This window comes from Pelodiscus sinensis, chromosome 2 (genome assembly GCF_049634645.1).
Source record: "Pelodiscus sinensis isolate JC-2024 chromosome 2, ASM4963464v1, whole genome shotgun sequence".
Classification (NCBI taxonomy): domain Eukaryota; kingdom Metazoa; phylum Chordata; order Testudines; family Trionychidae; genus Pelodiscus; species Pelodiscus sinensis.
This window is the reverse complement of record NC_134712.1, coordinates 76,250,285-76,272,584: the sequence shown is the minus strand read 5'-3', so window position 1 is coordinate 76,272,584 and position 22,300 is coordinate 76,250,285. Positions and strand designations below refer to the sequence as shown.

General features: G+C 41.1%; 1 protein-coding gene across 3 annotated transcripts in view; it reads right to left on the bottom strand.

Moving 5' to 3' along the window:
* Window positions 1-22,300, bottom strand: part of SS18 (SS18 subunit of BAF chromatin remodeling complex) — a 66,837-nt gene that overhangs the window by 22,705 nt on the left and 21,832 nt on the right. For all 3 annotated transcript variants that reach the window (XM_075920819.1, XM_075920818.1, XM_075920820.1), the window contains exons 4-5: window positions 14,288-14,441; window positions 2,432-2,653 (exon numbers count right to left, since the gene is read on the bottom strand). In XM_075920819.1, coding sequence (XP_075776934.1) covers window positions 2,432-2,653; window positions 14,288-14,441 — 376 coding nt within the window. The remainder of the gene's footprint in view (window positions 1-2,431; window positions 2,654-14,287; window positions 14,442-22,300) is intronic.

Genomic DNA, 22,300 nt, shown 5'->3' with positions numbered 1-22,300 from the left:
ACTAAGGTGTCTAATGTCCATTTTTAGACACCATTTTGACCCCAAAATTCCAGCTCAGCTGCCATCTAGGCTCTACCTAAATATAACTGCTTTATAGCCACAGATGCAAATATCCGTGGCTAATTTTTGCAGATAGATATATGGATAGTAGGGTTCTACTCAAAGATGCTTAAACTCACTTGGCACCAAATTTTTTGCCTCTAGACCAGTGGTTCTCAAACTGTGGTCCAATAATGGTCTGTAGCTCTTTCTGCTGCTCCCATTGGCCAGAGTTGCAGCCAATAGGTACAGCAGGAGACTGTGCCTGGAAGTGATGGGGGCATGAAGCCAGGTAATCCAGCCCCTATGCCCAGACCCTACACTCCAATCCCCCTCACTCATACCCCCAGCTTCCTCCCTTCTGGCCAGACACTATCCCTACCCCATATCAGAGGGGCAGACGTGTTAGTCTGGATCTGCAAAAGTGACAAGGAGTCCTGTAGCACCTTATAGACTAATAGATTTATTGGAGCATAAGCTTTCGTGGGCAAAGACCCACTTCATCAGATGCATAACATGCATCTGACAAAGTGGGTCTTTGCCCACAAAGGCTTATGCTCCAATACATCTGTACTCCTACCCTGCTTCTAAACCCACCCTTATTCATGCACCGTCCCTCCTGGCCACATGCTGCACCTTTCCTTGCTCTTGCTTTCTCTCCCTGGTCTGACATTCTACTGCCAGCCTATTCCTGCAACCTCTCACCTAGAACTCCCATCCTCACCCCCTCCTGAGCCCCACCTCCTGCCCAGATCTTGCACCTTGATCCCTATCCCACTCGCTGACAGCCCTGTCCTGCACACTGAAATCCTCATTTCTGTCCCCACCCCAGAGCTTTGGTGGGGCGGTTCACAAAATCCACTAACCCCAGAAGAGTAAATCCAGCCCATGGGAATCCTGACCCTCAGTCCTCCCTGTCCATCTCACTCGCCCTGTGGGGCTGGAGTGCCAGAGGAGTGCGGTGTCTCATTTGGGGGCCACATCAATGAGGTTTGGAGTCTTTCTGGAATTTTTTTTTTTTTTTTTGCGCTTCTCACTTGTGTAGTCCCAAATGATTTTTTCTGTGGGTCAGTGGCCCCTGATCTAAAAGATTCCCCAGCCCTTCCATAAATAAAGAAAACATTGAAACCTTTTGTGTAAGACATAAATTAATATTTTACTTTTATTTTAAATGAAGTTTGATAAACATGAGAGAGCTAAAGCACTTAGTCTGTTTAATAATTTAATATTTCCTTTCTTACCGGTTAAATTAAACTGCTCTCCCTAGCTGCAGCACTAGAAAAATGGCTCGGGCATAATTATGTAATTAACGGTGAGTTTCCATTAGCAATTGGTGGCCACAGAAAGGTTTGCATTGAGCCAGGTGGGCCACAAGCCAAAGAGTTTGAGAACCACTGCCTAGACATGTGAACTGCAGCCTCACTCCTATCTCCTTCACTAGGACCCATTCTAGGCAACCAGATGCCTATCTCCCACCAAAGAGCCAGAGTAATCCACAAATGAGGAATGACAGGCATTCAGCAACCTATATGTTGCATAGAGGCCCAATTCATTTGCAGCACCTATATAAACATACAACACAAAACAACCTGGAGGGGAAGAAAGAAAAGGAGGATCTCCTTCATAATATTTGGCCTAATGCACAGAGTATTCATCCAAGACATGGGAAAAACAACACCAACATCACCCTCCATTCAAGTCCCTATCCCTCATGAGGTGGAGAAGGAATTCAAAGAAAGATTAGCCACTTCTCAAGGATATAGAATCATATCCTATATCCTAGCAGCCCTAGGATATAGAATCATTCCAACTCTATCTCTGACCCAATTGATATTTAACTATCCCACTGTTTCATTAAACAATCATTCGGAGCAACTTCAACAGGAAAGACTGAGGGACACATCAGACTATTCCACAGCCTACTAATTGGGGCACTCAATTGAGAGATGCTGGTTCAGATCAAATGACTTATCCCCTTCAGGTATCTATCTCCAAAAAAGGAGAGGAGTTTAACATCTACCCTTCTGGTCAGCATCTCCCATAGGCTATTGTAGGCCGTTCCCTAACTAGCATGCTGGCTTTTGTGGATCATGTTCTTCAGTGCTTATTTCTCTCTATTCACTGTATAGGGGGTCTAAGTGTCTAACTCAAGCTTTGTTGAACTCAGTGGTTCTAATGATTTTTTAGGCACCTAAAAGCTAGGTGTAGCAATGCTGAGCACCTAAGTCCCCTCAAGCATCCCAACCAAAGATCTTCAGGGACATAAAAGATATATATGTAGAGAAGGAAACATTTTAGCTTGGTATAAAAGCTCCCCCAATCCCTTTAAAAGCTTAAATGAGGCCTTGCTTTCTAGCTAACCCCCACGTAGAAGTAATGAAATTTCATTTACCTTGGTTTGGTTGCATGTTCATGTTTGGTCTGGGGCCATAGTTGCCCATAGGCTGTCCTTGGCTCATAGTCATCTGATTCTGCACTGGCATGCTTTGTGAAGATGGCACTGAGTGATTATAACCGCCCATAGACCCATGATTACTTGAAGGCATGTTCATGGAACTGTTAGTTATACTGAGTTGATTAGGCCCAGGTCCCTGCATAGGCATATGGTTAGGTCCTTCAGAGAGAAAAAACATGATATGTTAAGTATCATTAAACAATCAATGGCAGTCACAGTCACAACACTAATTATATTATGTACATATATTAAATTAGGGGCCTGGCTCATGATTTCTTGTTCTTATTAAATCATAAAACAGCTTGCAATTGTCATTAAGTATAATTCTATTCACATTATCTCTTATATAGTAACTGAAATTATTAACATAAAAGTTGCAATCTATCATTCACTTAAATCCATACTCTATGCAAACCTAGTCCTTTTAACATTTAGGGCTTATTGTACTATGTCGGAGATCGATGCACCAGCAGTCTGTTTAGATGCAATAAATTGATCTCCGAGTGCTCTTCAATCGACGTCACTACTTCACCAGGACAAGAAGAAGCATAGCCGGCATTTATGGGAGAGTAGCCCCCACCAACCTTGCTGCACACACGACACTGTGCTAGGAACGTCAACTTCAGCAACGCTATTTGTGTCATTGAAGTGATGTAGATTAGCTCAATGGCGGAGGTCACTATACACAAGGTCTTAGCTCACATATACCCTTGATTTGAATACATCCCTTTTGGATCAGTGAAACAGTAGGATCTCTAGGTTCAAGAGCCCAGCTAAGCAGATTAATTTATTCATACCAGTCAATCTAGATATTATTTTGAGACTGGTACAAGTTGAACTTCTAGTCTCAGAACATCCATAGTCTGCCATGATTTTAGTTAGCTGGATGTCCACTTATCATGGGTGTGGCCAAGTTTCCTGCACTCCCATAAAGTTTGTTTACAGCCACCAGTTCTGGTACTCAGTGTTTTATGCTGTTATTTAGCTCTAATTTACCCTAAATGTATTCTAAAAGTGCAATAAGCAGTGGAAGTGTTGGTAATGTCGTTAGACAATATTGACCTTCAGTGGTTCAGCAAATTCTCTGGTTTGGTGCCAGTCAGGCCCCGAGGGTGCCAAACTAGAGAGGCTCAACTTATATTTAATACTTGGGAAGTAATAACAAGCACTAACCTTCATACAGTGCAAAGACACACACATGAAAACAAAAACACATGATAAGTATATTTAACATTATTTCCTAACATCAAATCTACAGTCAAAAGCTTACAAGTATATGTACAGATTACAGCGGGGGGGGAGGGGAGAGAGACGAGACCAGTTAACCTCTCACAATTGCTCCTAGTGAAGACCCAAAGATGAACAACCTGGTCACACTCATATGGCCAGTTATACCTCTTCACCCTTTACCTCCCTTCCTGGCAAGACAGGTTGGAGTTTCATTAATCTTTTGATTATACCCACTCTCAATGGATATTTTAAAAAAAGCACAAGTATGGCAGTTTGATAGGCCATCATCTGATCAAATTACTTATTCTTTTAGCTGAGAGATGTGAATTGAAGTCCCTTTTCTCCCAATTTGAATATCAACTGTTCACATGCTAAATATGTATTTCATAACTGCCAATTGCTTCTATCAAAGGGTTTTTCTTGCCTATGGTAGGAACTGAATACAATTTTATTTTGTATAGATTTTTTTCATATAAGCTTTATCCCCCAATACTTGACACAGTATTAAATAATATATTTAAGCTAAAATGAAAGAATACAAGCAGGCAGAGGGGGGAAAAAAGCAAGCGAGAAAATTAATTTTCTGATCAGTTATGAAAATCAAGAACATATTGACAGCAAGAAGGCTTATGTAGATGACAGGTATCCTAAGAGGGTAGTATTGTATGACATGCTGTACCACAGAGTAGCATCCTGTAACTCTCATATTCATTACTCATATTTATGGCTATGATATTTCACACAAAGCACACCATAAAAAATATCATACGAAATGCCATGATCTGCTGAAACCCACTATTCTGTCAAAATATGTATATTAGTGTGTATGAAGTTACAAGCTTTTTCCTCTACGACAGTTACTGAAATTTACTGAGTTTCGGAGTTGCTCACTGCTAATTCTTTAGTGACAGCAAAGGAGGTGACCCATCCAGAGGCAGGTTTTAAACAACCTGGCTGTGTCTACATTGGCACCCTTTTCCAGAAAAGGGATGCTAATGAGACACTTCGGAATTGCAAATGCCGCGGGGGATTTAAATATCCCCGCGGCATTTGCATGAACATGGCTGCCGCTTTTTTCCGGCTCGGGGCTTTGCCGGAGAAAAGCGCCAGTCTAGACGGGATCTTTCAGAAAATAAAGCCTTTTCTGGAAGATCCCTTATTCCTGAATTTAAGAGGAATAAGGGATCTTCCGGAAAAGGCTTTATTTTCCAAAAGGTCCCGTCTAGACTGGCGCTTTTCTCCGGCAAAGCCCCGAGCTGGAAAAAAGCGGTAGCCATGTTCATGCAAATGCCGCGGGGGATATTTAAATCCCCCGCGGTATCTGCAATTCCGAAGTGTCTCATTAGCATCCCTTTTCCAGAAAAGGGTGCCAATGTGGACACAGTCCCATGGATTAGAAGGAGAGTTGTAAACAAAAGATGTATAATTCTGTAAGAAAGGTGCAGAAGCACTGCATAATATCCTATGACTTAGTTGCACAAACCATACCAGGTGGACTGCTAAACTCTGACTCAACAAGGCCCACTAGGACATATTTGGGCCAATATTTTCCAGGGATAACAACTCAGTGTATAAAATAAGCATCAGCGGCATCATGCAATTGCCTCTCTTCTCCCCCACCTATGCTGAAGGCAACAAAAACACTCAGAAGACAAAAACTTGAACTGAAGTTTCCCAGGCTAAGCAGGAAAGTCAGCCTGTGTATTAAGAACTATAGTCTACTTTGGAACATCCAGTGGGGGGGGGGGGGTGAAAAAGCAGTTTAATTCACCTTTGTCTTAGTCTAAAAGTTTAGAATACGTTTACTTTTTATTTTCTTAAGGCAGCTCTCTCACTTTTATGCCTACCACCTACAGTCACTTAAAATCTTTCTGAAGTTAATAAACTTATTTTAATATTTTATCCTTACCAGAGAGTTTATCTAAAGTGCTCAAGAAATTTGCTCAGATTACAAAGGCTGGAGCATGCCCACTTTCCTTTGATGAAGTGGCAAGTTAATTAATACGTTTACACTGCTCAAATGAATGTCTTGAGCAGTACAAGATGGTATATTTCTGGGTGCCAGGATGGGGGATTAGGAAACTAGCTGGCATTTCTCTGTATATGATTCATGAGTGGCTTGGAGAGCTGGCTGTGCCTCTACTTGCTGGTGATAGATGCTATGTCTATACTTGCCAGTTATTGTGAAAAAAGTCAGGTTTTGGCACAAAAACCATGCTGGCGTCTTCATGGGAAAGCCACATTTTGCACTCAAACTGCTGACCATCCAAACAAGAACCTTTTAGCACTGATTGGTTTTACTTGTTTCTTTGCCCTCTGGAGCTGTCCAACAAGGCAGAGCTCAAATAGCTGCTCTTTGACACTCATCAGTCCTGCCTGTATGTATGCACTGTTCCTTTCTAACAACCAGGGTCACTGCTCTGGACACAAAACATCATTATTGTGGCATGCTCCTTCAGCCTCCCATAATATGAACAGAGACAGACCGCATTTGCTGTGCAGAATCAGGAAGGGAGGTGGGCTGCTGAGGTCAGTCTCCACCTCCACCTAAAGATGGGTTTCTTCTGACGGCTGTCACACATAAATATCTGCTCCTACCACAACAATTATTTGCTGTGTTCCAGAGCAGTACCAGTGAGCTCCTCTCATCGGCAATGTGAGTGCTGCAAATGTAAATGCACTCTGATGTCTATGGAAAACAACGTGAACAGAAACCAGCACTTTTCTTTTAGTGCTTCTCTATCACTAATAAAACTGCCAGTAAAAAAAAAAATACTGCAAGTGTAGACATAGCCAGAGCAGTAACAGCAGCTGGAGGGGTCTGCTGCTTGTCACTAGCAAAGCACTGTGAGAAACAGCCCAGCTAGAGAATTGAAGAGCCACAGTAGTTTCACAGTTGCAGGTTGTACCCCCAGGGAACCTACCACAGAAAGGAAGTCTATCATAATACCAAGATTATGTGATGGGGGCAAAGAGAGGAGGCCAATGTTATACAAACTCAATGGAAATGTAGAAATAATAGGTCTATAAATAGGCAACATCATGACTAATAAGTGTGAAATAGTCTGCATAAAGGATACTACATTTGATCTCAGCCAAAAGGACAATTCTGAAATGGATTCTAACAGAAACTCACAACCAGTGGAGCTGTATGGGGACATGGCAATTTGGTTGTATTTTTCTGTAGGTTTGGAAAGATATACACCAGCATTTTGTGTGTGTGTGAAGAGCTGAACCTTGGTTAAAGGAAATATAGCAGCAATATTCAAAGTCAGACGAAATTAAGGTAGAGGTAAGGATTTTAGATGAGGCAGTGTTATACTCAGTGTTACAGAGTCAGTTATTGACAGATTTGCAAACAAGATGCATAAAAACAAAAATGAAGGTCAGGGATCATACACAAACAAAAAAGCCAAATGAGAAGAAAATGCAGAGATGAGCTTATTGTATGGTTGGTTGATGATTACTGTTAGAGCCCTGCACAAATGTCTAGCCATGGACAAGGCTGTTCCTGGAGGAGGCCAGAGCGTGGGGAACCCCCTTTCTCCCCCGACTCTATCCTTTCCCCAAAGTGGCCCCCCCTTGCTGAAGCTCCCTACCCCAAGCAACGCGAGCCAGGGAATTACCCAAGGCCAGGCGTAGGGAGGCAACAGGGGTCGGTTCTGCCCCTGCACTCACCACAACAGTGGGAGCTGGAGTGACCCACCCAGCAGCTGTTCTGCTCCACCCTGCTGCCCTCTGTTTTCCTGCAGTTGTGGCGGGAAGTAGAGTGCAGCAGAACTGAGCAAGCACGCCGCTCACCACAGCTGGGGGCGGCACAGTCATACTCAAGGGTAGAGCTGCCAGCGCAGGGCATTGTCTCCCAGGAGCGACAGACCAATGCTGCTCTCCATTGACCACAGTGTCTCTAGAAAGTAGAGCCCTGCAGATCTGTGGATACCAATTTCTATCTACTTAAAATACTAAATTTCATTTAAAAATAACAGTTACAATTAAATCTCATCACAAACATGCTATACCTACACTTAGTCTCATAAAAATGAATTAATGGCTCTCATCTGTCCAGCCTAACTACCGGCTCTTGCTTCTTGAAAGTTCAGGGTTTTCAATTTCTGTTTCTCAGCAGACTAAAAGGTGACAAAGACACAAGTTGGATAGAATTGTTTTGTTCTGTGCTTATGTGGTGGTGGACCTGAGTGAAGCATGGCAAAGGAGTTAGAGAAGAAAATATATAGGAAAGGATGGAGGCAGCACAGAAAAGAACTGAGTGGACTGGAAAGAAAAAATGAAGAAACTCACACGGTTTCTATATTCTCCCACACTTTTGCCACAGAAAACTGTCATGGCTTCTGGGCATAAGAGAAACACTATCTAGGAATATTTTGAAGAAATTCCTTCCCTGGGTAAAAAAGGAAAACATGTCAGTGTAAGCACAGTATGCGATCAAGATGATGATGCAGGGCCTAGTTGCAAGAATGAAACATCAGAAGGAAAACTGTTTATTTGGGAGAAAATGATGTGGATGAAGCTGTGAATATGGCTGAGTGGTTCAACTAGTTAAGTAATTTTAATTCAAGGAACGAGGAGTCCCATGGCACCTTAAAGACCAACAGATTTATTTGTGCATAAGCTCTTCTGCGTAAAAACCCAATGCATCATTCTTCAAGACTATGCCTTTTAGTGTAAGTATGATTTGATAAGTAATTTCTAAGCCGTTTATGGTATTAGATATTGCTAGAAAATAAAATTTTAGCTTAGCTAATCATTATGGCTTGTTTAATTAGTTAACTAAGTTTAGAATCTATTACTCAAGTATACAATTCAGAAAGCTGCAGTAAGAGAAACCTAGAGTTGCCACTGTGTGTCAATTTCTTATTTTCTATTACATAGTACATGCCCCTTATTTTGGGGCATCATGATCACAGACCATAATGGTCATACCATTGGTCTATTCCCTATTTTACTTATCAAAAAGAATCAGCTTTTCCAAGGGAACCCCATTCTATACTTGGTTTCTCAAAAAACAAAAAGCTGCTTGTGTGTTCAATGGGGCTTACTCCAAAATTAAGTGTACTATAAGCACAGTCAGTCTTAGCTTTTTTTGGTGACTTGATTTAAATTAATGTGGGCTTTGGTTGTTTTTTTCAGTGATTTAAATTAATAATTTAAATAGCCTTGATATAAATCAATCCAGCCTGATTTAGCTGGTGAATGAGTAAAAAAAAGCAAACAGTCAACACCGTAAAAAAATAAAATGAACTAAACTGAACCAAAGAACCTCTTTGGGTTAAAATTCCATGTTTGAAAAACAAGAGCATACATGTAGAAATATAAATATACCACTGATCAACTGACCAAGATGGTGATAGTGTTTATGAAATGATCAGGGACAGCAGAGAGCCTACAAAAACAAAAAAGCATATAAGAAATAGATCTGGACTTCACAAGAAATTAAGCAAGTTCCAGATAATAGGTCCATCAATGGTCATTAGCTAAAATGTTCAGTGACTCAATTCCATGCTCTGAGTGTCCCTAATCTCTAATTGCCAGATGATAGTGGATGGGTAACTCAATAAATTGCCCAGTTCTGAAGCATCTGGCACTGGCCACTGTCAGAAGACAGAATACTGGGCTAGACGGACCAATGGTCTGAACCTGTAAAGCCACTGTTATGTTCTTATGGTGTTGTGTTTAGGAAGAAAAAAAAGTAAAGCCATAAGTTTACTGGATATGGTAGACAGCGATAGATGATGAAAGAATAGCTTGAAGGTGTGCAGTAAATACCACAAGTACAAAACAGGTAGCTAATGTTAAAGACAGAGAAGATAAGTGGAAAGATGGGAGACTCAAAATCAAGTTCTTACAGGACTCCATAAAAGAGGAGTTAATGGCACACAGGAAGATCCAGAAAGAACATTTTGGAGAGACCTGCATAATCACATCTCCAAAGAGAAAAAAAATCAAGCAGCCCTGCTTGTTTAAGGCTACAGTGGTGACAAATAGCATGAAGGTGGCTTTCATTAGAAAAAAAATGGCATCAGCAGTAACTGGGTTTCAATGTGCTAGAGTAAAACAAACCAAGGTTTGAAAGAAAGCTCAAGGATATGTACAAGAAATTATTACAGGGAGAAAGTAGCCTTCTTTCATCAAGTATCTTATTGAAGGGAAGGACGGAGATAAAATAGAGTCATGGTCTAGGAAGCTTTTATTTGCTTTGTTTTCATTTAAAGAAAAGCATTGTCAATGATAGAGTTTAGAGAGCTAGTAAAGGTACAGAGACAAAAATACTGACAGTGCATTAACAGAGAGAAAGGGCAAAAGACAGGAACCAATAATGTGTGAGAGAAAGGGAGAAGGACCAAAAAAGGAGATTTTTTTTTCTTGAAGGACTGGTTAAAGTCAAATGTTCAGCAAGATGGCAAGGGAGGAAAAATAAGCTGGAAAAAAGCAACATTAAGGAAGAAGAAGTGGAGGCAAGGTTGTCATAAATATGCATGGCAATGTATTGAAAAGACGAAGCTGGCTGGGGAAAGACTGGAAGGAAAGGTGGATGAAGAAAACAATTGTAACGAAGGGGAGAGAGCAGATTAACAGCCTCTTAGGAAATTTAAAAATGAGAACAAAATGGTTAATATTTGATACAATATTTTTAATTCTCATACGTCCCTAAGTCCCAGTTTTCTTATACATGAACACATCCTCATGAGGCTCCTCTAGATATGACAATGACATGAAACAATTCAAAACTCATAAAAAGTTAATTTTTTAAAAAGACTGCTTTATGTGCAATTTTACATATCTCCCGAGTAACACTTAAGCCAGTGGAATAAAATGTTTTATCCAAGTATAAAATAACATGAACTTGTCTCTTGGCCCATTATGGACCATGTATTAAAGATAAGAAAACATTAGGATAATAATTATAATGCAGGCCACACAGGCTGAAGTGATGTTCACAGGGAGGGGAAAAACATTTTGAAGAGCTTATTGGTAATTTGCAGGAGCTCATTATTCAGGAAGTACAACTGCCTATGGAGAAACACTTCTAGAACTCTCGGGTACCCACTGTCTGAACTTTCCGCACAAAGGCCCATATTGCAAGACTGGTCAATATGATATTCATCACCTGTTGCTTATCAATACTCTCTGCCAAATTTTCTCAGACTGTACCACGGGAATCCATGCTTTAGAGAGACAGGCTCGAATAGTGTAATTTTCTCCATTAGACTAGATCCAGAATCTTCCACAGCTACAGAATGCAGCTGCTTCATAGGGTCAGTATGTTAAATGATACAATTAAGGGCCTATGTGGTACATAAAGACTCTTGAAGCTGCAAGTTCTTAAGCAACCATCTTTTGCCTGATTTCCTTGCCCAGCAGTTATGATCAGCAGGGAATTGGTCTAAAGTAAGTCCTTAGGCTTGCTTAGGACTGACTCTTGCTGAGTAGGTCTTTTTCCACCAAAGGACCCTGTTTATGGGAGATCTTTCCAACAACAGGCCTTCCTGAATCCGTAAGTTGGTGTTTTAAGTGCTTGAATTCTGTCTTCTTCAGAAAGGTCTATTCTTGATAACTTTCTCCTCTGTTCTGTTGGTTTTGCATGTTGTTAAATGGATACTGGTTTTGGACTAATTGTCATCTTAGATTTTAAAAAATTTTGGTTTTGGCTTCTATTACAAAGTGTTTATTGGATCGGTTAAGACCTCCTGCTGAAGGCCTCATGGCCCTGCCATACTTAACCCCAGGAAAAGGGCAACTGCGAAAGTCCTCCAAGCAGCCTAGAGCAGCAGTGTGGCACACAATTACACAGAGAGGGGCTGGGCCTAGCAAGCACAAATAAAAGGGAACTGCAGTGCAGAGCAGAGTTCAGTTCCTTGCTAGAGCTGGAGGAGTGAGCAAGGTGTGCCTGGCTGTCTGAGGGAGCTACAGGACCTTGGACAGAGCAGTACTGGCAGATGGAGAAGGTAGGATGAGGGGAAGATTCAAATGAATGCTAGGCTGGCTGCTGGGACTCAGTCAGGACAAGGCCTCAAGGTAATGATGAAGAATGAGACAAAGCTGTAGGAAAGTAGACCAAGGAATAGTAGCAAGGACACAGGTTAACTAAAAGGACACGATGCTATATGTAGAGTCCCTTGGCTGGGACCTGGTTTAGAGGGTGGGCCTGCATTCCCCCACAAGCCACTGAAAAAGTGGCCTGGACCTCAGTATGCCCCAAAAGGGGAACTGAACTTTTTTGTGGCCCAGAAACAGAGCCGATGCACAAAAGCCCATGAAGGTGAAGAGTCTCTGGGCAAGGAGTCTCTGGGATGCAGCCCCATGTGAGGGTCAGGGCTGCTTGAAGAGCAGGGACAATTTGAGAAAACCCAGAAAAAAAATGACAATTCAATCCAGGGTACTATGATAGGCCCTGCTGGATTGACTGAGAAGTAAAACCAGAGATAGGACTTCAGATTGAGGGACTTTACAAAGGGTACGAAGACAGGACCCTGTTGAGCTTATATCCCAGAAGGGGTTTGGGTTTGGCTTTGGTTTTTTTGTTTGTTTGTTTGTTTTAATTTATCTTAGAGGCAGTGGGCTGAGTCAAAGACCTACCACAAACAGAACAGCATCCACATTGAGGCAGGGGTGTTCAAGTGTGGCTCCATTACAGGAATTTATTCTATGATATCTAAATATATAAACATATACACAAAATAAAATAACTGCCTGCAAGCATGTGTGTCAATTACCAAAGGTATAAATATAGGGAAACTCCAGTCTCTCAAAATAAAACAAATTATCTACATTTCAAAGTTTAACATTTAATGATCTTTCTCCAAAGTGTAGGAAAAGCTGTTCTTCTGTGTCACTACCAACATTAGGAAACAGTCCATGTCTATATTCATATTCTCAGAGACAATCTTAAACAGAGAAGAGAAGGAACAGATGTATATTTAAAAAAAAAAAACCTATGTTGCTGTGGAGGGTAAATTAAAGCTTGGTTAGTAACTATATTTTAATATTCTTTCCACTGGAAGAATACCCAAACAAAATGTATTTACCTTTAACATTTTCATATGAGATCTTCTTGTATTCTACTTAACTGGCAAAAGATGTATATTTAAGCAGAGTAACTTTCTCCCCCTTCATTCTGCAGTGAAGTGTCAATGTTGACATTGTGACAATGATCTTTTTCAAGGAAACAGATTACTATCATAAACATAATATTATGATTTCACTAGAAGCTCAAGAGTCTAAACTAGGAAGGACAAAGGCATTTTCAATCTGAGCAGATGGACAGTAGGAGAAGGAGGAAACTCCCTACTGAGAATCTCTGTTCCATTTAGGAAGGAACATCATCATGTATGACCAAGCAGAGAGGTCTCTACTGCCAAATGCAGACTGTGCTAGAAATAGATGATTTAACTAAAGTCTGCTCCTCACACACATGTCACTAAAGGACAATTCTTCTCTGGAGGCTAGCCAGCCACTTTTGTCAAAAAGAAATCGGATCACTATCAAATCAATTGGAAAAGAGTTGAGGGGACGCTTGTCTGATTATTGCTAATGTACCAGCTCCTTTTTTATCCTCATGTTTTAAATTCTGTCTGGTTTGTTTATTTATTTATATCTGTAGAGTTTATTCATGTACTTGTTTGAGAAGGGTGAGTCTGCAGGGAACCTCTGATGACAGCTTCCTTTCTCTGGAAGAATCATCATCTTAGAGAACATGGGTCTGAGCTCACTTGTACCTACTGTGGGGAGAATGGGACAAAGGAAATCCGGGGAACACAGTTTTTAAGTCAAAAGTTAAATCATGAGAAATAGGCACCAAGACTTTATGAAAATAAATTTTGGGAAGTGGATTCCCTATAAAAAAAAGTAAGCTTTTCCATGTCTACCTCTATTCTGATCTTACAGCTAACAGGAGCACTTATCTCTGTAGTCTCTACTTATGCAGTATGGAATTTTACCATTGTATTTCATTGCTTTGTTTTTTTGCTTCTAAAGTACAGATTCTTTTTTTGCAGTTTAATTACTTAAATTTACCCCTGAAACAATTTCTTCACAAATTCCTCAACATTCAATGTCTTCAATAATAAATGGAATACAGAAAATTAGTGGAAATTAGATTTTTCATCAAGTGTTCTAATTTTAAAGCTTACCCAAGTTTGAAGGAGTCTCTAAGATATATTTATTTCCTTACTGTCTCACTACTTAGCTATCATGATTTCTAGTTTCTTTCCTTTATGGAAGAATTTATATTTCTTCAGCTACAGACCAATACCTTTCCCCAATAAGCCTTCTAAAGCCAAGTGTACTGCATGGTTTTAGACAGACTAAATTTAGCCAGTTCTGTTCAAAGGAATGCTGTATGTCAGCTACATCAAAGCCCAAGGGCAGCCTGATAAACACTGAATACAGGTCACGTAGCTCTGTAGCTAACAAACTCTAAGAGAGCTTGTACTCGGGGGCATTCAAACCAGTTTTGTCATCAACAATCTAGTATCCCTTGAGCCCCCATGTCGTTTCAGTTGCTAAGCAACACTGGTGTTAATGTCTTAGAGGAGAAAAACTTACCAGGCATCTGGCCGTTCATCTGGCTCTGCATGTGTGGTGCAGGAGGGCCCCCACCTACCATACCATCTGAAGACATGTTGTGAGAACGTGGAGGTGGGGGAGGGCCACTCTGACTCATCCCTCCTGGACCCATAGGCATATTCTGTGTGGGTGGCTGAAAGGAGACAGTTTAGTCAAACAAGAGAAGCAGTTAGTCTGACAAAAAAATATTATATGTACATATGGCACAACAGTTGCCTATATTGTTAAGTGAGGTACGAAGGAAAGTACTGAAAAGCATTTCTTGTCTCTTGACACATTTAGCATCTCTTAATATTAATTTTAGTAAAACATTTAATATTTTAAAATTTATTACATCAATTTTACATAATATATTCGACAAAGCATCACAGCTTCATTCAGTATAGCTATTAAATAAAATGCAAATAATGCCTCATTTTAAAAAATTATAATAGTTTAATATTGCTTAAAAAATTAACCCCTTACCCATCCACTCAAAAAAGAGCATTTTAAAGAACCACCCCCTTATAGCTGATCTTTAATGTGTTTGATATAAAAAATAAATATTTTATAATCTCTCACCAACAGATTGTGGTGCATCCACTGCTGATAACACACTCTGCACCAGTAAAGAAGCAGTCACAAAGAGATTAAAATCTCTAAATTCTGAGAACATGCCCAAAATCTGTACTATTACAGAGGAGAACAGTGGGTGCTGAAAGGTCTGAGATCCCTTCTTTTTCTTTTCCTCCCTCTGAAGGCCTACTTCATAATTTTGTGCGGAACACCCCCTACAGACAGAAAACATATTAGTGCTGGTCTCCAAAGGTCCAGAGACAGCTGCCTAGAAAGGATGTTTATGGCAAATTTCCTAATGAAATGGTGAGGAAAAAAGCTGAATAACCTTGTGAGTTTAAAGGGTGAAAGCAAGAAAAAAATATATACATAAGTAGCAATTTACCTACTTTACTCAGGAGGATGTAAAGGGGCTACAGAAATTGCTACTAGATAGTTCCACTGTCCCATGCAACCCTCAGGAGACAATATTAACCCTCTTCTATATCTCAGCCAAATGCTTTCTGTGGGATAAAAATGCTCTCTCTGAAAAGGCTAAGGGCTCTCATCTGGGGCTCCCCAGAAAACCACATACCACCTCCTACAGGCCACCAGGCCACATTCCCTTTTACAGAAAGAAATAAAGGTGACCAAGGGATGACCTCCTATGGATTCATTTCCCTGCAGTCCTGACCTTCCCTTCACTATGTCTATTCATTGGGGATTCAGAAGCAGTTAGAGCTAGAAGTGGCCAGTGTCTTAAAAATGGATAGCCACTCCTCACTTTTCAGAGGGCAGTTTGTTTCTTCACAATTTATTTAGGAAGTCTTCTAAAGTTGTTCTTTCTAGTCAGTTGTCTCTATACCGTTGGAGGCCAAGACCAATGTACTTTCAGTAAGCAGGAGGAAGAAAAAAAAAATCAGTGGAGATGGCTTCTAAGACCCTACTAATACCCTTCTTTCCTCTACACTGACAAAGCAGCAAAGGGTTGTTTTTTCATAACCAACTCACCCCCCAACCACAACAACAATAGCAGGAGAAGATGAAGGGGTAAAGAGTGGAAGGCTGGTACCAGTCTACAATACAACCTCAGAGTTACAAACACCAGAGTTAGAACCACATAGCAGACCAGTCAACCAAACACCTCATTGGGAACGGACAGTATGCAATCAGACAGCAGCAGAAACAAAAAAACAAAACAAAAAAAATGACTTCAGTGCAATACTGTGTTAAACTACTAAAATAAAAAGGGAAATCAGCATTTTTCTTCTGAATAGTAGTTTCTAAGCTATATTAAGTTAATGTTCAGTTTGAAAAACTCACCATAATGTTTTGTTCTGCATTATGAATATTTCAAAATTACAAACAGCCTCCACTCCTGAGGTGTTCCTAACTATAAGTACTCTACTATGCTTTATCTTTTTTCCTCTGTTCAAGCATGAGGGAAAGCCTCTTACATCCAGCTATTGCTTACTTCTACTTCAAGAGGCTGATCTTTTCTCACTAGGGTTGTGGAACTCATTTTGAGTTGAGAAAAGTAGCTCAAATATATTTCTCAACAGACAAGAATTTTGAGATGTTCTCATTTTATTTTGAATGGATTGTTGTTGTTTTTTGAATATGTGGGGCACCAATATATTGGTCAATGGCATAATCCGGTGCAGGCAGAATTCTCTCAGGGCAGAACCAAAAGAACCAAACAAGTTGGAAAGAACCAATAAACTAAGCATTTTTCCGCTAACACTTTCACAGAGTAAGAATCTGTCACCTCTCAGAATCTGTCTACATCCAACTGTAAATAAAAGCAAACTTAATTTTTACAATAGCACTTTTTGGGTGAAGAATATTATCAAGTTTTGCTGTGATTACGAATGAAGTGGAAAAAAAATGACAAAAAAGCGTGTACATGGGGGGAGAATTATGACTAACCCACATACTATTTGAGCCAAACTGGTACAATACTTCAGAAAAAGGAAATCCTGCTTTAGTGAAGCAAATAGAAAACATCATTATCACAGACAGTTAAAATGTAAGATATAAACTAGAATGGCTCAGAGAGATTTAGAGCAAATAATCAAGGACACAAAACATTAAAGAATCATATTAGGTCCTACTTCCACTGTGAATTAATGGGTCCATTTGAATTTATTGGGAAATTAAGGGATCAGTTAGACTAAATACATCTCTGCACACTGATTTATTTGCACAACACTCATTATTGAAGATAGCGCACCTCAGACCCATTCATTTCAGAAGAAAACAATAAGGTACTATCAAATTAAATTGCTAGAAGGAGGTGCTAGAGAAACTGCTAAGTTAAGGAGCAATACCAGAATCAAATGACATTCATCCAACAGTTCTAAAGGAACATAAGAACGGCCGTACTGGGTCAGACCAAAGGTCCATCTAGCCCAGTATCCTGTCTACCGACAGTGGCCAGCACCAGGTGCCCCAGAGAGGGTGGACTGAGGACAATGATCAAGTGATTTGTCTCCTGCCATCCCTCTCCAGCCTCTGACAGACAGGCCAAGGACACCATTTTATCCCCTGGCTAATAGCCTTTTATGGACCTAACCTCCATGAAATTATCTAGCTTCTCTTTAAACTCTATTATAGTCCTAGCCTTCACAGCCTCCTCTGGCAAGGAGTTCCACAGGTTGACTACACGCTGTGTGAAGAAGAACTTTCTTTTATTAGTTTTAAACCTGCTCCCCATTAATTTCATTTGGTGTCCTCTAGTTCTTCTATTTAGGGAACTAATAAATAACTTTTCTTTATCAGCCCTCTCCACACCACTCATGATTTTATAGACTTCTATCATATCTCCCCTCAGTCTCCTCTTTTCTAAACTGAAAAGTCCCAGTCTCTTTAACCTCTCCTCATATGGGACCCGTTCCAAACCCCTAATCATTTTAGCTGCCCTTTTCTGAACCCATTCCAAGGCCAAAATATCTTTTTTGAGGTGAGGAGACCACATCTGTACACAGTATTCAAGATGTGGGCGTACCATAGTTTTATACAGGGGCAGTAAGATATTCTGGGTCCTATTTTCTATCCCTTTCCTAATAATTCCTAGCATCCTATTTGCCTTTTTGACCACCGCTGCACACTGCGTGGAAGTTTTCAGAGAACTGTCCACGATAACTCCAAGATCTCTTTCCTGATTTGTTGTAGCCAAATTAGCCCCCATCATACTGTACATATAGTTGGGGTTATTTCTCCCGATGTGCATTACTTTACACTTATCCACATTAAATCTGATTTGCCATTTTGTTGCCCAATCACTCAGTTTGGTGAGATCTTCTTGGAGTCCCTCACAGTCTGCTTCTGTCTTGACTATCCTAAACAGTTTTGTATCATCTGCAAACTTTACTACCTCACTGCTTACCCCTTTCTCCAGATCATTTATGAATAAGTTGAAAAGGATTGGTCCCAGGACTGACCCTTGGGGTACACCACTAGTTACCCCTCTCCAATCTGAAAATTTACCATTTATTCCTACCCTTTGTTTCCTGTCTTTTAACCAGTTCTCAATCCAAGAAAGGACCTTCCCTCTTATCCCATGGCCATGTAATTTACACAAGAGCCTTTGGTGAGGGACCTTGTCAAAGGCTTTCTGAAAATCCAAGTATACTATATCTACTGGATCCCCCTTGTCCGCATGTTTGTTAACCTCTTCAAAGAACTCTAACAGATTAGTAAAACAGGATTTCCCTTTACAGAAGCCATGTTGACTTTTGTCCAACAAATTATGTTCTTCTACATGCTTCACAATTTTATTCTTTACTATTGTTTCTACTAACTTGCCCGGTACTGAAGTTAGACTTACCAGTCTGTAATTGCCAGGATCGCCTCTAGAGCCCTTTTTAAATATTGGTGTCACGTTGGCTACCTTCCAGTCATTAGGTACGGAAGCTGATTTAAAGGATAGGTTACAAACCACAGATAAAAGCTCAGCAATTTCCCATTTGAGTTCTTTTAGAACCGTTGGATGAATGCCATCCGGTCCCGGAGATTTGTTAACATTAAGTTTTTCTATTTGTTCCAAAACCTCCTCTAATGACACTTCAATCCGGGACAGTTCCTCAGATTCATCACCCACAAAGGACGGTGCAGATTCAGGAATCTCCCCAACGTCCTCAGCCATGAAGACTGAAGCAAAGAAATCATTTAGTTTCTCCACAATGGCTTTATCGTCCTTGATTGCTCCTTTTATAGCTCGATCATCTAGGGGACCCACAGGTTTTTTAGCAGGCTTCCTGCTTCTAATGTATTTAAAAAACATTTTGTTATTTCTTTTTGAGTTTTTGGCTAGCTGTTCCTCAAAATCTTTTTTCGCTTTTCTTATTACATTTTTACACTTGATTTGACAGTGTTTATGTTCTCTTCTATTATCTCACTAGGATTGGACTTCCACTTCTTAAAAGATACCTTTTTGTCCCTCACTGCTTCTTTTACATGGTGATTAAGCCACAGTGACTCTTTTTTAGGTCTCTTGCTATGTTTTTTAATTTGGGGTTTACATTTAAGTTGGGCCTCTATTATGGTGTCTTTAAAAAGTTTCCATGCAGTTTTCAGGGATTTGGCTCTAGTCTCTGTGCCTTTTAATTTCTGTTTAACTAACCTCCTCATTTTTGTGTAATTCCCCTTTTTGAAATAAAATGCCAGGGTGCTGGACTGCTGAGGCGTTCTTCCCACCACAGGAATGTTGAATGTTATTATATTATGGTCACTATTCCCAAGCGGTCCTGTAACGGTTATATCCTGGACCTGATCCTGCACTCCACCCAGGACTAAATCGAGAATTGCCTCTCCCCTTGTGGGTTCCTGCACCAGTCATTTAAGCCACTGAGAAATTTTATCTCCGCTTCTCTTCCTGAGGTGACGTATCCAGTCAATATGGGGGTAATTAAAATCCCCCATTATTATAGAGTTCTTTATTTTGGTAGCCTCTCTAATCTCCCTTAGCATTTGAATGTCAGTATCGCTGTCCTGGTCAGGAAGTTAAGGAAGTTAAGAATTAAGTGTCAAATCTGTTAACATAAGAAATCTCTCATCAGAATAACTACTCCTTCAAAGGATGAAGGGTAACAAATGTTATAAGTATTCTCCAAACAAAGGCAGTGCAGCTGATCCTAAGAATTGCAGACCAGTGAGCCTTATTCTTCAATATCAAATACACTGACTGATAATTTAAACAAACAAAACAAAACAAAACAGTTCCCTGTTCCATAACTGATGTTTGAGAAGTGTTGCTCATAGCCCTAATGTGGAATGGGTGTGTCTACATTGGCACCCTTTTCCGTAAAAGGGAGGCTAATGAGACCAGTCGGAATTGCAAATTCTGCGGGGGATTTAAATATCCCCCGCAGCATTTGCACTTACATGGCTGCCGCTTTTTTCCGGCTCGGGGTTTTGCCGGAGAAAAGCGCTAGTCTAGATGGGATTTTCGGGAAAATAAGCCCTTTTCCGGAAGATCCCTTATTCCTACACTTGAAAGTAGGAATAAGGGATCTTCCGGAAAAGGGCTTATTTTCCGGAAAATCGCGTCTAGACTGGCGCTTTTCTCCGGCAAAACCCGGAGCCGGAAAAAAGCGGCAGCCATGTAAATGCAAATTCTGCGGGGGATATTTAAGTCCCCCGCAGAATTTGCAATTCCGACTGGTCTCATTAGCATCCCTTTTCTGGAAAGGGGTGCCAATGTAGACACAGCCTAGGTGTGTGTGCGCATGCTACATGCACCAGGACTGTTAAGTTTCTCCCTCCAAAGTATCAGTATGGAAGCAGCTCTGTTGTAGTATAAGAGATGCCATGTGCTCTCTCCACCAACCATCCTTTCTTTCCAGAAACTTCAACAGTAGAGAAGGAGGGAAGATCGTGGAATGAACATGAGAAACATCTCTCAAAGAACACCAGTTATGGAACAGAGAAATGTCTTTTCTTCAAGTGATTGCTCATATCCATTCCACATTAGGCGATTCCAAGAAGTACTCACAGATGCAGGTAGGAGTTCTCAGACATATTGATCGTTATACAGCGCTGCTGAACTCAGCCTCATCTATAGCCTGGTGAACATGGTGTAGTGGGACATGAACTTGTGGACTGAGGACTGCATCACAGCTCTACAGATATCCTGGATTGCCACATGCCAGTAAATTTGCCAATGATGCCTGCACCTTTGTCAAATGGGAACAGACGATCAGCGCCAGCGGGACCTTTACAATCTCGTATCTGGTTCATAGGCAAAAGGTGATCCAAATGGAAATCCTCTGTGATGAAACTGGAAGGCCCTTCATCTTATAGGCTGTAAAAATAAAGAGCTGCATTGACCTGCAGAAAGGCTTGATTCATTTCCAGTAGAAAGTCAATACATTCCACATGTCCAGGGTGTGTAGCTGCCTCTCCTCCACCGTCAAGAGAGGTGTGGGGCAAAACACAGTCAGAAATGTCCCGATTCACATGGAAGAATGAAACCACTTTTGACAAGAAGGGTGGGTGAGGCCATCAGTGGACCATGTCTTTCTAGAAGACACTATACGGTGGTTCTGAGGTCAGAGCTCTGATCTCAAAGGAGTTGTCTTGCCAACATCACTGCCACCAGAAACACCACCTTCCACGACAAGTAGGAAAGAGAGCAGCATGCTTGTGGCTCAAAGGGTGGCACAGTGCATCTGGAGAGGACTAAGTTCGAGTCCCACTGTGGGACAGGGTCTCACACCTGCAAGTAGAGCTGCTCAAAGCCCTTCAGGAACATGACTGTTGCTTCATGTGAGAACACCATTTGCCCCTGGACCAGTTTGTGGAACATGGAGATGGCCGCAAGATGCAGCATAATGGAGGAATGTACCAGACCTTGGTTTCTGAGCTGTAGTAAGTAGCCCAGAATGAAATGCACTAGGGATGTAAGCAAACAATCAACTACTCAACTACCCAATAAGCATAAGTTTATCGGGTAGCCAAGTGGAATACTCAACTACTCGCTCCACCCTACCCCATCCTTGCTGCCTCTATATGAAGGACAGCAAAGGAAGGGGGGAAAAAACAGGAGTCAGTGCTGGGGGAACCAGCTTAAAAGCCAGGTCTCCCCAGCACTGTCTCCATGGTGCCACCTAGCCCCTCTCTTCCCCACTGCCTCTATCAGGGACAAACAGTCCCTGTTCCCGATGGTCCAGGTTGGCCGCGGGCAGGGGCTGCTCTGGCAGAAGCCCCTATCCATGGCCAGCCCCGGCTGCCACGAACAGGGGCTGCTGGACACAGTGCAAGCCGGGACTGGGACCACTGCGCCTCAGCATTTTAAATGTAGTAAAAGCTGTTGTCAGATGGGAAAGGTCCAAGAAAGGACCAGGGACACACGCATGAGTGTGCCGAATCAAAACTGGTGAGGCAATCATGATAATCTGAGCTTTATCCCTCTTGATCTTTTCCAGGACCCAACAGAAGAGAGGCATCAGCAGAAAC